Consider the following 18,008-nt stretch of genomic DNA (forward strand, 5'->3'; position numbering starts at 1 on the left):
TAACTGCAACAAACGCATACTTCCAGTCTCTGAGCTGGTGCGTGCGAGTGTAGGAAGCAGTGACGTGGTGCTCGCAGCAGTGTCCCCCTCTTCATCGCCCTCATTGGACATGCCTGCACTCGGCTCAAGGGTGTCGGTCTCACTCTGGCTCACACTTAGCTCAAGGGTGTCTATTTCACTCTGGCTCACACTTGGGGTATCATCTGCAATCATAAATGACACAAGAGTTCCATGAGGTAGGGCATTGCACCATCCAGCAAGCAACTTGCGCACAACCACCAATTGACTGGTAGGCGCTTGGACTTTCGGGAAGAGATGGCATTAAAGAACATAATAACATAAGAAATAGGAGTAGGAGTAGGTCATTGGCCCCTCGAGCCTGCTCCGCCATTTAATAAGATTATGGCTTATCTGATCTTGGGCTTAGCTCCACTTTCCTGCCTGCTCCCCATAACACTTTGCTTCCTTATCGTTCAAAAATCTGTCGTATCTCCACCTTAAAAATATTCAATGTCCCAACCTCCACAGCTCTCTGGGGCAGCAAATTGCACAGATTTACGACCCTCAGAAGGAATTTCTCCTCATCTCAGTTCTAAATGGGTGACCCCTTAAACTATGTACCCTAGTTCGAGATTCCCCCATGAGTGGAAACATCCTCTCTGCATCTACCTTGTCGAGTCCCCTCAGTATCTTATGTTTCAATAAGATCACCTCTCATTCTTCTGAACTCCAATGTGTATAGGCCCAACCTTTCTTCATAAGTCAACCCCTTCATCTCAGGAATCAACCTAGTGAACCTTCTCTGAACAGCCTCCAACGCAAGTATATCCCTCCTTAAATAAGGAGACCAAAACTGTACGCAGTACTCTAGGTGTGGTCTCAATAATACCCTTTACAGTTATAGCAGGACTCCCCTTTGTAATAAAGACCAACATTCCATTTGCCTTCCTGATTACTTGCTGTACCTGCATACTAACTTTTTGTGTTTTATGCACAAGGACCCCCAGGTCCCTCTGTACTGCAGTATTTTGTAAACTCTCTCCATTTAAATAATAATTTGCTTTTTTATTTTTCCTGCCAAAGGAAGGCCTTCACTGACTGATTCTGCTCCCAATGGGATCCACACTGCCGGCGGTGAAGTCAACATGTGGGCTCACTAGCCACTGCACCCTCTCTTCTATGCCACTGGATATTGACCTCGTCCCCAGCAGCCCTCTGAAAGGGACTCTCCATTGTGAGTATGCACACATAGATATAGATGCCTCAGCAATCAAATGGTGCTTCTGTGGCTATATAGTGAAGGTGGGAAATAAGAGGTGAAGGAGAGGCTCAGAGATGGACGGTCAGGAGTTGGGGAAACATGTACTCACTTTCATCAGTCAAGTTATGTTGTTCAACCTTTTGCAGCATTGAGTGGCAGTGCGGTCATGAATTGAGGTCACCGACACCTCCGCAGCTATCTCGCTTCACGCATTCACAAAGACGGCGCAACTGGGTCTTCCTGAGTCCGGATACAGTACGTGCCTCCTTCCCTCCACAGCTTGGGTGAGCGTGTCAATTTCAACATCGGAGAAGCGGTTGGCCCTCCTTAAAGCTCTTGCATTAGCCATTCCGTCAGAAGCACCAGAGACAAACTCAATGCTCAGGGCCTAGCTGCAAAACTTGCCCTTTAAGGTCAGGGAGCAGTTGTCTCATCAATCAGTCAATAGAAATCAGTTGAATTTCTCCGCCTAATCTATCCTTCGACCCCCACACCGCTGCAAGGAGCCCATTCCCGCCACCAACATCGCAATACACCTTCACCCCATCCCCCCAAAGTGCTGAATGTTGCTCTAATGGCTGCCCGAACCATTGGGGCAGTAATGCACACCAAAAAGATGTACGTGCGCCCTGTTTCGGGAGGAGGGCAATTTCGGCCCCTTTAGTTTTATCTTCTTTTTGGTCTGAAATGGGCACAGCCCAATTAGTTAAGGCCAGAGAACTTGGGGACCTACAATAATAACGTGCATTTTGTCGGACCTTTAACATTGTAACAGGTCCCAAAGTGCATCACATGTCAGTCATATTGTTAGGGCATTGAGGGGCCTGAAATTGCCCCTTTTTATAGCCCCGTTAGTGCCTATAGGGGGCACACATGGGACGCAATGGTGTTTTCACCCAGGGGAGGAGGGGAGGGCACTAGCGACTATGGGGAACTTGCCCCAGAGGTTTGGGGGGGGCGCAATTCTGGCAGCGCCCCGCACCATGATTAACGCCCTGGGCCAGCGCGCAACCAGTGATTACTCCATCACCATACACACCGACCTCTCACCACCCCGATCCTTTGTGCCCTGCGGGCCGCGAGGCTGGCGCGGGCAGATGCCAATGGCAGCTTCACGGGTCACGAAGATGGAGGAGCCCCTTAAAAGGGAAGTTTTTAGCGCCCCGGGCCGCCATTTTTATTTGTTGGCTGACTCTTGCATCGGCCCGACAATGGTAGCCGTCGCGTCGACCGGGTCGGCATCATGCAGCCTGGTATTCTGTTTTAGGTACTGTGCCGCTGGCCCAGTCAATCGCATCCCTCATGGCCTAGTGGTGGTCACCAAAGGGCCTGCAATGTGTGCAGTGGCCCTCCTCCTTAATTGAAGGGGTGTCAGTGCTATGCTGCCGCCTTGAGAGCGCGCCTCAAAAAGTGAAGCAGAGCGGCGGTGACAGCGCTCCGCTCCCATTGAGGGGCGCACAGCCCAATTCCACATCGGGAGCAGGACTTTCCGGGCCGGGCCAGGCATAGGAAGTCCCCACTCTGGAAGCGCAATTTCCTTATTGATGACAAGTGCTTAAACAAGTGCATACTTTTTATAATGTTTGCTAGTGCTGTTGGGGAGGAGTTAAACTAATATTGCAGGGGGATGGGAACCTATGCAGGGAGACAGAGGGAGACAAAAATGAGGCAAAAGCAAAAGACAGAAAGGAGATGAGGAAAAGTAGAGGGCAGAGAAACCCAAGGCAAAGAACAAAAAGGGCCACTGTACAGCAAAATTCTAAAAGGACAAAGGGTGTTAAAAAAGCAAGCCTGAAGGCTTTGTGTCTTAATGCAAGGAGTATCCGCAATAAGGTGGATGAATTAACTGTGCAAATAAATGTTAACAAATATGATGTGATTGGGATTACGGAGACGTGGCTCCAGGATGATCAGGGCTGGGAACTCAACATCCAGGGGTATTCAACATTCAGGAAGGATAGAATAAAAGGAAAAGGAGGTGGGGTAGCATTGCTGGTTAAAGAGGAGATTAATGCAATAGTTACGAAAGACATTAGCTTGGATGATGTGGAATCTATATGGGTAGAGCTACGTAACACTAAAGGGCAAAAATCGTTAGTGGGAGTTGTGTACAGACCTCCAAACAGTAGTAGTGATGTTGGGGAGGGCATCAAACAGGAAATTAGGGGTGCATGCAATAAAGGTGCAGCAGTTATAATGGGTGACTTTAATATGCACATAGATTGGGCTAGCCAAACTGGAAGCAATACGGTGGAGGAGGATTTCCTGGAGTGCATAAGGGATGGTTTTCTAGACCAATATGTCGAGGAACCAACTAGGGGGGAGGCCATCTTAGACTGGGTGTTGTGTAATGAGAGAGGATTAATTAGCAATCTCATTGTGCGAGGCCCCTTGGGGAAGAGTGACCATAATATGGTGGAATTCTGCATTAGGATGGAGAATGAAACAGTTAATTCAGAGACCATGGTCCAGAACTTAAAGAAGGGTAACTTTGAAGGTATGAGGCGTGAATTGGCTAGGATAGATTGGCAAATGATACTTAAGGGGTTGACTGTGGATGGGCAATGGCAGACATTTAGAGACCGCATGGATGAATTACAACAATTGTACATTCCTGTCTGGCGTAAAAATAAAAAAGGGAAGGTGGCTCAACCGTGGCTATCTAGGGAAATCATGGATAGTATTAAAGCCAAGGAAATGGCATACAAATTGGCCAGAAATAGCAGCGAACCTGGGGACTGGGAGAAATTTAGAACTCAGCAGAGGAGGACAAAGGGTTTGATTAGGGCAGGGAAAATGGAGTACGAGAAGAAGCTTGCAGGGAACATTAAGGCGGATTGCAAAAGTTTCTATAGGTATGTAAAGAGAAAAAGGTTAGTAAAGACAAACATAGGTCCCCTGCAGTCAGAATCAGGGGAAGTCATAACGGGGAACAAAGAAATGGCAGACCAATTGAACAAGTACTTTGGTTCAGTATTCACTAAGGAGGACACAAACAACCTTCCGGATATAAAAGGGGTCAGAGGGTCTAGTAAGGAGGAGGAACTGAGGGAAATCTTTATTAGTCGGGAAATTGTATTGGGGAAATTGATGGGATTGAAGGCCGATAAATCCCCAGGGCCTGATGGACTGCATCCCAGAGTACTTAAGGAGGTGGCCTTGGAAATAGCGGATGCATTGACAGTCATTTTCCAACATTCCATTGACTCTGGATCAGTTCCTATCGAGTGGAGGGTAGCCAATGTAACCCCACTTTTTAAAAAAGGAGGGAGAGAGAAAGCAGGGAATTATAGACCGGTCAGCCTGACCTCAGTAGTGGGTAAAATGATGGAATCAATTATTAAGGATGTCATAGCAGCGCATTTGGAAAATGGTGACATGATAGGTCCAAGTCAGCATGGATTTGTGAAAGGGAGATCATGCCTGACAAATCTCCTGGAATTTTTTGAGGATGTTTCCAATAAAGTGGACAAAGGAGTACCAGTTGATGTGGTATATTTGGACTTTCAGAAGGCTTTCGACAAGGTCCCACACAGGAGATTAAAGCACATGGGATTGGGGGTAGTGTGCTGACGTGGATTGAGAACTGGTTGTCAGACAGGAAGCAAAGAGTAGGAGTAAATGGGTACTTTTCGGAATGGCAGGCAGTGACCAATGGGGTACCGCAGGGTTCTGTGCTGGGGCCCCAGCTGTTTACATTGTACATTAATGATTTAGACGAGGGGATTAAATGTAGTATCTCCAAATTTGCGGATGACACTAAGCTGGGTGGCAGTGTGAGCTGCGAGGAGGATGCTATGAGGCTGCAGAGTGACTTGGATAGGTTAGGTGAGTGGGCAAATGCGTGGCAGATGAAGTATAATGTGGATAAATGTGAGGTTATCCACTTTGGTGGTAAAAACAGAGAGACAGACTATTATCTGAATGGTGACAGATTAGGATAAGGGAAGGTGCAACGAGACCTGGGTGTCATGGTACATCAGTCACTGAAGGTTGGCATGCAGGTACAGCAGGCGTTTAAGAAAGCAAATGGCATGTTGGCCTTCATAGCGAGGGGATTTGAGTACAGGGGCAGGGAGGTGTTGCTACAGTTGTACAGGGCTTTGGTGAGGCCACACCTGGAATATTGTGTACAGTTTTCGTCTCCTAACTTGAGGAAATCATTCTTGCTATTGAGGGAGTGCAGCGAAGATTCACCAGACTGATTCCCGGGATGGTGGGACTGACCTATCAAGAAAGACTGGATCAACTGGGCTTGTATTCACTGGAGTTCAGAAGAGTGAGAGGGGACCTCATAGAAACGTTTAAAATTCTGATGGGTTTGGACAGGTTGGATGCAGGAAGAATGTTCCCAATGTTGGGGAAGTCCAGAACCAGGGGTCACAGTCTAAGGATAAGGGGTAAGCCATTTAGGACCGAGATAAGGACAAACTTCTTCACCCAGAGAGTGGTGAACCTGTGGAATTCTCTACCACAGAAAGTAGTTGAGGCCAATTCACTAAATATATTCAAAAGGGAGTTAGATGAAGTCCTTACTACTCGGGGGATCAAGGGGTATGGCGTGAAAGCAGGAAGGGGGTACTGAAGTTTCATGTTCAGCCATGAACTCATTGAATGGCGGTGCAGGCTAGAAGGCTGAATGGCCTGCTCCTGCACCTATTTTCTATGTTTCTATGTTTCTATAAACTGCTGTTTCTAAAGCATACTAATAATATCCAGACTAAAATTACTTAGATTTACACTAGATTTTACAGGTTTTATTAGACTGCTGTGAAAAACAGGCTAGCATATGTAAGAATATTCAACAAGGCTGATTTTAACCCTTACGTTAGCGGTAGAGTACTTAACGCTGCATTCACGCCTGTCACCAACTTAACGAGTTTGTTGAGTCAACTGCGGTGCCCACCGTGGGCAGGCAGAGTTTTGCAGACTGGGTGGGTAATTTTTTTTAAAAATTAGTTAATGGGATGTGGGCGTCACTGGCAAGGCGAGCACTTATTGCCCATCACCAATTGCTCTTGAGAAGATGGTGATGAGCCGAAGCATTGCGGCACTGGAGCTGCGGGTGGATTCACTCTGGAGCATCCACGATGCTGAGAATGACGTGAATAGCACGTTTAGTGAGTTTGTCTTACCGCAGGAAAAGGGTACACAGTCAGATAGGGGATGGGTGACCAACAGGAAGAGCAGTGGAAGGAAGGTAGTGCAGGGGTCCCCCGCGGTCATCCCACTGCAAAACAGATGCACCACTTTGGGTACTGTTGAGGGGGATGACTCATCAGGGGAGGGCAGCAGCAGCCAAGTCCATGGCACCATGGGTGGCTCTGCTGCACAGGAGGGCAGGAAAAAGAATGGGAGAGCTATAGTGATAGGGGATTCAATTGTAATGGGAATAGATAGACGTTTCTGCGGCCGCAACGAGACTCCAGGATGGTATGTTGCCTCCCTGGTGCAAGGGTCAAGGATGTCTCGGAGCGGGTGCAGGGCATTCTGAAAAAGGGAGGGTGAACAGCCAGTTGTCGTGGTACATATAGGTACAATGATAAAGGTAAAAAAAGGGATGAGGTCCTACAAGACGAATTTAGGGAGCTAGGAGCTAAATTAAAAAATAGGACCTCAAAAGTAGTAATCTCAGGATTGCTACCAGTGCCACGTGCTAGTCAGATTAGGAATCACAGTCTAGCTCAGATGAATACGTGGCTTGAGCAGTGGTGCAGCAGGGAGGGAATCAAATTCCCTGGGACATTGGAACCGATTCTGGGGGAGATGGGACCAACACAAATCGGACGTTCTGCACCTGGGCAGGACCGGAACCAATGCCCGAGGGGAAGTGTTTGCTAATGCTGTTGGGGAGGAGTTAAACTAATATGGCAGGGGATGGGTACCAATGCAGGGAGACAGAGGGAAGTAGAATGGAAGTAGAAGCAAAAGATAGAACGAAGGAAAGTAAAAGTGGAAGGCAGAAAAACCTAAGGCAAAAAGCAAAAATGGCCACATTACAGCAAAATTCTAAAGGGGCAGAGTGCGTTAGAAAGACAAGCCTGAAGGTCTGTGCCTCAATGCGAGGAGTATTCGGAATAAGGTGGACGAATTAACTGCACAGATAGCAGTTAATGGGTATGATGTAATTGGCATCACGGAGACATGGCTCCAGGGTGACCAAGGCTGGGAACTCAACATCCAGGGGTATTCGACATTTAGGAAGGATAGACAGAAAGGAAAAGGAGGTGGGGTGGCAATGCTGGTTAAAGAGTAAGAAAGGACATTAGCTTGGATGATGTGGAATCAGTATGGATGGAGCTGCGGAATACCAAGGGGCAGAAAACGCTAGTGGGAGTTGTGTACAGACCACCAAACAGTAGTCGTAAGTTGGGGACAGCATCAAACAAGAAATTAGGGATGTGTGCAATAAAGGTACAGCAGTTATCATAGGTGACTTTAATCGACATATTGATTGGGCTAACCAAACTGGTAGCAATGCAGTGGAGGAGGATTTCCTGGAGTGTATTAGGGATGGTTTTCTAGACCAATATGTCGAGGAACCAACTAGAGGGCTGGCCATCCTAGACTGGGTGATGTGTAATGAGAAGGGACTAATTAGCAATCTTGTTGTGCGAGGCCCCTTGGGGAAGAGTGACCATAATATGGTAGAATTCTTTTTTAAGGTGGAGAGTGACACAGTTAATTCAGAAACAAGGGTCCTGAACTTAAGGAAAGGTAACTTCGATGGTTTGAGGCGTGAATTGGCTAGAATAGACTGGCAAATGATACTCAGAGGGTTGACGGTGGATAGGCAATGGCAAACATTTAAAGATCACATGGATGAACTTCAGCAATTGTACATCTCAGTCTGGAGTAAAAATAAAACGGGGAAGGTGGCTCAACCATGGCTAACAAGGGAAATTAAGGATCGTGTTAAATCCAAGGAAGAGGCATATAAATTGGCCAGAAAAAGCAGCAAACCTGAGGACTGGGAGAAATTTATAATTCAGCAGAGGACAAAGAGTTTACTTAAGAGGGGGAAAATAGAGTACGAGAAGAAGCTTGCCGGGAACATTAAAACTGACTGCAAAAGCTTCAATAGATATGTGAAGAGAAAAAGATTAGTGAAGACAAACATAGGTCCCTTGCAGTCGGATTCAGGTGAATTTATAATGGGGAACAAAGAAATGGCAGACCAATTGAACAAATACTTTGGTTCTGTCTTCACGAAGGAAGACACAAATAACCTTCCGGAAGTACTAGGGGACCGAGGGTCTCATGAGAAGGAGAAACTGAAGGATATCCTTATTAGGCGGAAAATTTTGTTAGGGAAATTGATGGTATTAAAGACCAATAAATTCCCGGGGCCTGATAATCTGCATCCCAGAGTAGTTAAGGAAGTGGCCCGAGAAATAGTGGATGCATTGGTGATCATTTTCCAACAGTCTATCGACTCGGGATCATTTCCTATGGACTGGAGGGTAGCTAATGCAACATCATTTTTTTTAAAAGGGAGGGAGAGAGAAAGCAGGTAATTATAGACCTTTTAGCCTGACATCAGTAGTGGGGAAAATGTTGGAATCAATTATTAAGGATGAAATAGCAGCACATTTGGAAAGCAGTGACAGGATCGGTCCAAGTCAGCATGGATTTATGAAGGGGAAATCATGCTTGACAAATCTTCTGGAATTTTTTGAGGATGTAACTAGTAGAGTGGACAAGGGAGAACCAGTGGATGTGGTGTATTTGAACTTTTAAAAGGCTTTTGACAATCCCACACAAGAGATTGGTGTGCAAAATCAAAGCACATGTTATTGGGGGTAATATAGTGACATGCATAGAGAACTGTTTGGCAGACAGGAAGCAGAGAGTCAGGATAAACGGGTCCTTTTCAGAATGGCAGGCAGTGACTAGTGGAATGCCGCAGGGCTCAGTGCTGGGACCCCAGCTCTTTACAATATACATCAATGATTTGGATGAAGGAATTGAGTGTAATATCTCCAAGTTTACAGATGACACTAAACTGGGTGGCAGTGTGAGTTGTGAGGGGTGACTTGGACAGGTTAGGTGAGTGGGCAAATGCATGGCAGATGCAGTATAATGTGGATAAATGTGAGGTTATCCACTTTGGGGACCAAAACGTGAAGACAGAATATTATCTGAATGGTGGCAGATTAGGAAAAGGGGAGGTGCAATGAGACCTGGGTGTCATGGTTCATCAGTCATTGAAAGTTGGCATACAGGTACAGCAAGCTGTACAGAAGGCAAATGGTATGTTGGCTTTCATAGCAAGGGGATTTGAGTATAGGAGCAGGGAGGTCTTACTGCAGTTGTACAGGGCCTTGGTGAGGCCTCACCTGGAATATTGTGTTCAGTTTTGGTCTCCTAATCTGAGGAAGGACGTTCTTGCTATTGAGGGAGTGCAGCAAAGGTTCACCAGACTGATTCCCGGGATGGCTGGATTGATATATGAGGAGAGACTGGATCAACTGGGTCTTTATACATTCGAGTTTAGAACGATGAGTGGAGATCTCATAGAAACATACAAGATTCTGACGGGTAGATTGTTCCCGATGTTGGGGAAGTCCAGAACCAGGGGATAGAGTCTTAGGATAAAGGGTAGGCCATTTAGGACTGAGATGAGGAGAAACTTCTTCACTCAGAGAGTTCTTAACCTGTGGAATTCCCTGTCGCAGAAGGTTGTTGATGCCAGTTCATTGGATATATTCAAGAGGGAGTTAGATATGGCCTTTACGGCTGAGGGGATCAAGGGGTATGGAGAGAAAGCAGGAAAGGGGTACTGAGGGAATGATCAGCCATGATCTTATCGAATGGTGGTGCAGGTTCGAAGGGCCGAATGGCCTACTCCTGCACCTATTTTCTATGTTACTATGTTTCTTGAACCGCCACAGTCCGTGTGGTGAAGGTATTCACTCCCACAGTGCTGTTAGAGAGTTCCGAGATTTTAACCCAGCGACGATGAAGGAACGACGATATATTTCCAAGTTAGGATGGTGTGCAACTTAGAGGGGAACGCGGAAGTGGTGGTGTTTCCATGTGCCCTTGTCCTTCTAGGTGGTAGAGGTCGCGGGTTTGGGAGGTGCTGCCAAAGAACCCTTGGCGAGTTGGCGGGGTACAATGGGCTTGCAAATCAGTGGTCCCATGACGCAATTAAAATAATTTTTACATAACGACAAAGTCCCACCCAGTTCTCAAACCTACCAATATAGGTCTTTCTGAGCCACCAATGTAGTATTTAAAAAAGCATTCACTTGCAGGTAAGTGGATCATAGCATCTTTGTTCCAACTAGGTTTCCAGAAGAGTTTCCAATTTCCAGCTTGTTTCTGATATATTTTGCCATACGTACCCTCAATAAGCTTTATCTGCTTATAGGTGCTATTATTACCAGTTTCACTTGGATGGAGGAACACAGTTGCAGCAAAAGCCTCAGCAACTTCACCAGCATACCTGGCACACAGGCCAAGAGTGACATTTTTAGATCTCTTCGAGATGCAGTGTGGCGGGAGCCTGTGCTTCTCCAGGCAAGCTATCGCAGATCTCTACAACCTCCTGCAATAGGACCTGCTGCCTGCTGGACAAGGGATGAGTAGGGGCGGGGCGGGGGGGTGGTGGGCAGGCAGGGGGCATGCTTTGCCAGTGGCTTTCAAACTCACCACATCCCTTAACCTCTTTGTCACTGGCTCCTTCAAATTTGCTATAGGAGACTTCACCTGCATCTCCCAGTCTGCAGTCCACAGCTGCAACAAGCAGGCCAACAATGCCCTGTTTACCAGAACTAACCAGTGCATTACCTTCCCAACTGACCTCAACAATCAACACAAGAGAGCTCGGGTATTTGCAGCAGTAGCAGGGCATCGTTGAATGTTCACATGTTGCCATCATAGTTGGCACCAGAAGACCAGCCAGTAGCCTTCAGATGTGTGAATATGTCTGGGGGCTCCATACAATATCCGCCTTAGAGACTCCTGCATTATAGTGATGTCCTACAGAGAGGATTGCATTTGGAGCAGATAAAGCAACAGTGTGCTGGTAGTCCCATGGCATTGATTATATTGGTGTTGTTCAGTAGTAGTGGGGTGGCAAAGGGCTGTCATAAGCATTGTGTGTAGGGAGTATCCCTAGTCTCCCAGCAGCTATCCTATCATGTTGGTGGAAGGGTCGAATATTGAGAGATGGTTGAATACCGCATGATTGCATCATGGCAGCCGTCTGGGTACATTTACGAATGCATGATGTTTCTGTGATCAGAGACATTAATGGAGTGGCAGCCCTGCCTATTCATAAAGGCTGCTGGCACCATATGTGCAGTCAATGATACCCCAGACATGAGGAAAGCCAGCCACTGCTGCAAAAACTGAAGTTCTCTCAAGTTGAAATTTGAGGTCAATGGAGGAAGTGATGTACTGATTATCCCTGGTGAGCAAGGATTGGTGATCTGCTTAATACAGCTGTGTACTTCAGATGGGAAGATGCAGAAGATCGCTCCTTTGGACTGGAATTAGTCAATCACAAAGAAGTGCTTTGGTGACTTTGAAAGCTGCTAGCATGCATGACCCTCTGATCCAGCAGGCAGCAGGTTCTGTTGAAGGAGGCTGTAGAGGTTTGCAACAGCCTGCCTGAAGAAGCACAGCCTCCTGAGCCACTGCTCTTCAAACAGATCAAGGAAAGTGACTCTTGACCTGTACACCTTGTGTGCTTGGCATGGTTTCCTATGAGCACCGCTCTCACCTGCTGTGTTCCAAAAGGCACAGCTGCTGTTCATGCTTGTTGCTGAGGCTGGTGCTCCTCTTGCTCCAATTGTTCCTCAATCCAAATAAAACTGTCAATAACAGCTCCTATTATAAGCAGATAAAGCTTACTGAAGGTAAGGCAGAAAATATCAGAAAGAAACAACCTGGAAGTTGAAAACTCTCCTCACAATCTAAATAGCACAAACATCCTATGATCCATTTACCAGCAGGTGAGTGCCCCTTTAAATACTACTTTAGTGGCTCTGAGAACACAATCCTGCTCGGCTTTACTGGTGAGCTGGGCGTTGGGAAGGACGTTTGTGATATTCGTTAAAATGGCAATGGGATCCTAATTGTGTCACCGGCCCATGGCAGGTGCCTCGACCGATTAAACTGCGTGCTTAAAATAGCAAACAACAGGAACTCAGTGGGAACAGACCATTAAGTATTCTAAAGCAGTTTTAATCGCCCAGCCCTTCCAAAGGTTAAAATCACCCCAATAAGCCTGTAACCATCAAAAGTGGGTCTGACTGCATTTTAAAATTTGTAAAAAGATATTCAGTATTTTTTAAATAATATTAGCGAATGATCACGTACCAGGTTTCTTGTATGAAATCTTATAGTTATTTGAAAGTCTGAGTCAACCGTCCAATGAAGCAGATTCTTATTGTAATCTATTAATTCTAGTTGTAACCCATTTTTGTCTATGTAGATAATTTCAGACCAAAACGCCAGAGATTCTCCCATGTCTAGATAGTACACCGGCAAATCCATATTGTGGTGGAACTTCCTGAACGGACATCCTGGTAAATCTTCATTAAATAAAATACTGGAAATTTCCAATTGCAGAGGGTACAGTTCTTGATTGATAACGGAATTTACTAATTTAATGACAAAAATCTGACTTAGAAGGTTGGAGTAAAGGATTATCTCTGAATCCTGTCGTTCCCATACGTGCAGCTTCAGCAGTGCATTTATGCCAACTACACCATAAAGCATTAAATTGTTGACCATCTTAATTACAATATTCAATTTATGATCTGTAATAATTGAAAAGAAAGCATAGATTAAAATACTGAATCAGTAGAAAATAGCTGTATTTTCATTATACAAAGAATCTATATTTAAATTCCTATCTTCACGTTAATAATGTGAGACTGTCGATCTAAACTTGTCAAGATGTAATGCTCTTTCACACCAATGGAAGTGCTGCATCTGGTGGGTGTAATTACAGCGGGATAATTGCTTAGACTTTCCATTGTAAATGTGGATATACGAATTTACAATAGAAAAAATATAGAAATATAAGTGTTATATATGTGGACTTCTATTTACTCTGTACAGCCACCAGAGGGCTCATTCCCCAGAGTCCCAAGGGATCCTATAATCCTTTGGGAGCACAGGTATTTAAGAAGGCGTCACAGGTTGGTGAGACACTCTGGAGACCTGCAATAAAAGACTACGGTCACACTTTACTTTGAGCTCACAGTGTTCAATCTGACTCTTTCTCCATACAATACAACTGGCAATGAGATACAGAGAGCAAACCCAAAGATGCAGAGAACAGTGGGCATCCTGGAGAAATTTTCAGAGGGAGATGATTGGGAAACTTTTGTGGAGCGACTCGACCAATACTTCGTGGCCAACGAGCTAGATGGGGAAGAGAGCGCTGCCAAACGAAGGGCGATCCTCCTCACCGTCTGTGGGGCACCAACGTATGGCCTCATGAAGAATCTGCTCACTCCAGCGAAACCCACGGAGAAATCATATGACGATTTGTGCACAATGGTCCGAGAGCATTTGAACAGAAGGAAAGCATTCTGATGGTGAGGTACTGGTTCTACACCTACAAAAGATCTGAAGGCCAGGAAGTGGCGAGTTATGTCGCCGAGCTAAGACGCCTTGCAGGACATTGCGAATTTGAAGGACATTTGGAGCACATGCTCAGAGACGTTTTCGTACTTGGCATTGGCCACGAAACCATACTTCTCAAACTTTTGACTGTAGAGACCCCAACCTTCAGTAAGGCCATAGCGATAGCCCAGGCATTCATTGCCACCAGTGACAATACGAAGCAAATCTCTCAGCACACAACTGCTGCTACAAGTACTGTGAACAAAGTGATGTTGTTTTCGAATCATAACATACAAGGCAGGTCACATATACCTGCAGCTACTCGTCCACAGATGTCTCAGAGGCCACCATCAAGGGTGATGAATGCAAGGCCATTAGCACCTTGTTGGCGCTGCGGGGGTGATCATTGTTTCCATTCATGCCGATTCAAAGGATATGTTTGCAAGGGCTGTGGAACAATGGGACATCTCCAACGAGTGTGCAGATGAGCTGCTAAGCCTGTTAAACCTGCAAACCACCAGGTTGCAGAGCAGGATCACGACGAAACAGAGCCTCAGATAGAGGAGGCAAAGGTATATGGGGTACACACATTCACCACGAATTGTCCCCCTATAATGCTGAATGTTGAACGAAATGGAATCCCGGTGTCAATGGAGCTGGACACGGATGCAAGTCAGTCCATCATGGGCAAAAAGACATTTGAAAGGTTCTGGTGCAACAAGGCCTCAAGGCCTACTTAATTCCAATTCGCACGAAACTAAGAACTTACACAAAAGAACTGATTCCTGTAATCGGCAGTCCTACCGTAAAGGTCTCCTATGATGGAGCGGTGCACAAGCTACCACTCGGGATGGTGCCAGGCGATGGTCCCACGCTGCTCGACAGGAGCTGGCTGCGAAACATAGAAACATAGAAAATAGTGCAGGAGTATGCCAATCGGCCATTTGAGCCTGCACCGCCATTCAATGAGTTCATGGCTGAACATGCAACTTCAGTACCCCATTCCTGCTTTCTCGCCATATCCCTTGATCCCCCTAGTAGTAAGAACTACATCTAACTCCTTTTTGAATATATTTAGTGAATTGGCCTCAACAAGTTTCTGTGGTAGAGAATTCCACAGGTTCACCACTCTCTGGGTGAAGAAGTTTCTCCTCATCTCGGTCCTAAATGGCTTATCCTTAGACTGTGACCCCTGGTTCTGGACTTCCCCAACATTGGGAACATTCTTCCAGCATCTAACCTGTCTAAACCCGTCAGAATTTTAAAAGTTTCGATGAGATCCCCTCTCATTCTTCTGAACTCCAGTGAATACAAGCCCAGTTGATCCAGTCTTTCTTGATAGGTCAGTCCCACCATCCTGGGAATCAGTCTGGTGAACCTTCGCTGCACTCCCTCAATAGCAAGAATGTCCTTCCTCAAGTTAGGAGACCAAAACATAACACAATACTCCAGGTGTGGCCTCACCAAGGCCCTGTACAACTGTAGTAACACCTCCCTACCCCGTACTCAAATCCCCTCGCTATGAAGGCCAACATGCCATTTGCTTTCTTAACCGCCTGCTGTACCTGCATGCCAACCTTCAATGACTGATGTACCATGACACCCAGGTCTCGTTGCACCTCCCCTTTTCCTAATCTGTCACCATTCAGATAATAGTCTGTCTCTCTGTTTTTACCACCAAAGTGGATAACCTCACATTTATCCACATTATACTTCATCTGCCATGCATTTGCCCACCCACCTAACCTATCCAGGTCACTCTGCAGCCTCATAGCATCCTCCTCGCAGCTCACACTGCCACCCAACTTAATGTTATCCGCAAATTTGGAGATACTGCATTTAATCCCCTTGTCTAAATCATTAATGTACAATGTAAACAGCTGGGGCCCCAGCACAAAACCTTGCAACACCCCACTAGTCACTGTCTGCCATTCTGAAAAGTACCCATTTACTCCTACTCTTTGCTTCCTGTCTGCCAACCAGTTCTCAATCCACGTCAGCACACTACCCCCAATCCCATGTGCTTTAACTTTGCACATTAATCTCTTGTATGGGACCTTGTCGAAAGCCTTCTGAAAGTCCAAATACACCACATCAACTGGTTCTCCCTTCCACTCTACTGGAAACATCCTCAAAAAATTCCAGAAGATTTGTCAAGCATGGTTTCCCTTTCACAAATCCATGCTGACTTGGACCTATCATGTCACCTCTTTCCAAATGCACTGCTATGACATCCTTAATAATTGATTCCATCATTTTACCCACTACCGATGTCAGGCTGACCAGTCCATAATACCCTGTTTTCTCTCTCCCTCCTTTTTTAAAAAGTGGGATTACATTGGCTACCCTCTACTCCATAGGAACTGATCCAGAGTCAATGGAATGTTGGAAAATGACTGTCAATGCATCCGCTATTTCCAAGGCCACCTCCTTAAGTACTCTGGGATGCAGACCATCAGACCCTGGGGATTTATCTGCCTTCAAGCCCATCAATTTCCCCAACACAATTTCCCGACTAATAAGGATTTCCCTCAGTTCCTCCTTCTTACTAGACCCTCTGACCCCTTTTATATCCGGAAGGTTGTTTGTGTCCTCCTTAGTGAATACCGAACCAAAATACTTGTTCAATTGGTGTGCCATTTCTTTGTTCCCAGTTATGACTTCGCTTGAGTCTGACTGCAGAGGACCTACGTTTGTCTTTACTAATCTTTTTCTGTTTACATATCTATAGAAGCTTTTGCAGTCCGTTTTAATGTTCCCTGCAAGCTTCCTCTCGTACTTTATTTTCCCTGCCCTAATCAAATCCTTTGTCCTCCTCTGCTGAGTTCTAAATTTCTCCCAGTCCCCGGGTTCGCTGCTATTTCTGGCCAATTTGTATGCCACTTCCTTGGCTTTAATACTATCCCTGATTTCCCTTGATAGCCACGGTTGAGCCACCTTCCCTTTTTTATTTTTACGCCAGACAGTGAAAAAAAAGGGCGGTAAGAGAAGGGATAACCAGCCGTGGATAACCAAGAAAATAAAGGAGAGTATCAAATTAAAAACCAATGCGTATAAGGTGGCCAAGGTTAGTGGGAAACTAGAAGATTGGGAAAATTTTAAATAACAGCAAAGAATGACAAAGAAAGCAATAAAGAAAGGAAAGATAGATTACGAAAGTAAACTGGCGCAAAACATAAAAACAGATAGTAAAAGCTTTTGCTGATGTATAAAACAGAAGAGAGTGACTAAAGTAAATGTTGGTCCCTTAGAAGATGAGAAGGGGGATTTAATAATGGGAAATGAGGAAATGGCTGAGACCTTAAACAATTATTTTGCTTCGGTCTTCACAGTGGAAGACACAAAAACCATGGCAAAAATTGCTAGTCACGGGAATGTGGGAAGGGAGGACCTTGAGACAATCACTATCACTAGGGGGGTAGTGCTGGACAGGCAAATGTGACTCAAGGTAGACAAGTCCCCTGCTCCTGATGAAATGTATCCCAGGGTATTAAAAGAGATGGCGGAAGTTATAGCAGATGCATTCGTTATAATCTACCAAAATTCTCTGGACTCTGGGGAGGTACCAGCGGATTGGAAAGCAGCTAATGTAACACCTCTGTTTAAAAAAGAGGGTAGACAAAAGGCAGGTAACTATAGGCCAGTTAGTTTAACATCTGTAGTGGGGAAAATGCTTGAAGCTATCATTAAGGAAGAAATAGCGGGACATCTAGATAGGAATAGTGCAATCAAGCAGACGCAACATGGATTCATGAAGGGGAAATCATGTTTAACTAATTTACTGGAATTCTTTGAGGATATAACAAGCATGGTGGATAGAGGTGTACCGATGGATGTGGTGTATTTCGATTTCCAAAAGGCATTCGATAAGGTGCCACACAAAAGGTTACTGCAGAAGATAAAGTTACGCGGAGTCACAGGAAATGTATTAGCATGAATAGAGAATTGGCTGGCGAACAGAAAGCAGAGAGTCGGGATAAATGGGTCCTTTTCGGGTTGGAAATCGGTGGTTAGTGGTGTGCCACAGGGATCAGTGCTGGGACCACAACTGTACATAGATATACATCGATGACCTGGAAGAGGGGACAGAGTGTAGTGTAACAAAATTTGCAGATGACACAAAGATTAGTGAGAAAGCGGGTTGTGTAGAGGACACAGA

At 45.6% G+C, this 18,008-nt stretch overlaps 1 protein-coding gene across 1 annotated transcript in view; it reads right to left on the reverse strand.

The window, feature by feature from the left end:
- Positions 1-18,008, reverse strand: part of LOC139273868 (cation channel sperm-associated auxiliary subunit epsilon-like) — a 252,269-nt gene that overhangs the window by 154,344 nt on the left and 79,917 nt on the right. The window contains exon 8 of the mRNA XM_070890944.1: positions 12,593-13,035. Coding sequence (XP_070747045.1) covers positions 12,593-13,035 — 443 coding nt within the window. The remainder of the gene's footprint in view (positions 1-12,592; positions 13,036-18,008) is intronic.

The sequence above is a fragment of the Pristiophorus japonicus genome, chromosome 9 (genome assembly GCF_044704955.1).
Source record: "Pristiophorus japonicus isolate sPriJap1 chromosome 9, sPriJap1.hap1, whole genome shotgun sequence".
Lineage (NCBI taxonomy): Eukaryota > Metazoa > Chordata > Chondrichthyes > Pristiophoridae > Pristiophorus > Pristiophorus japonicus.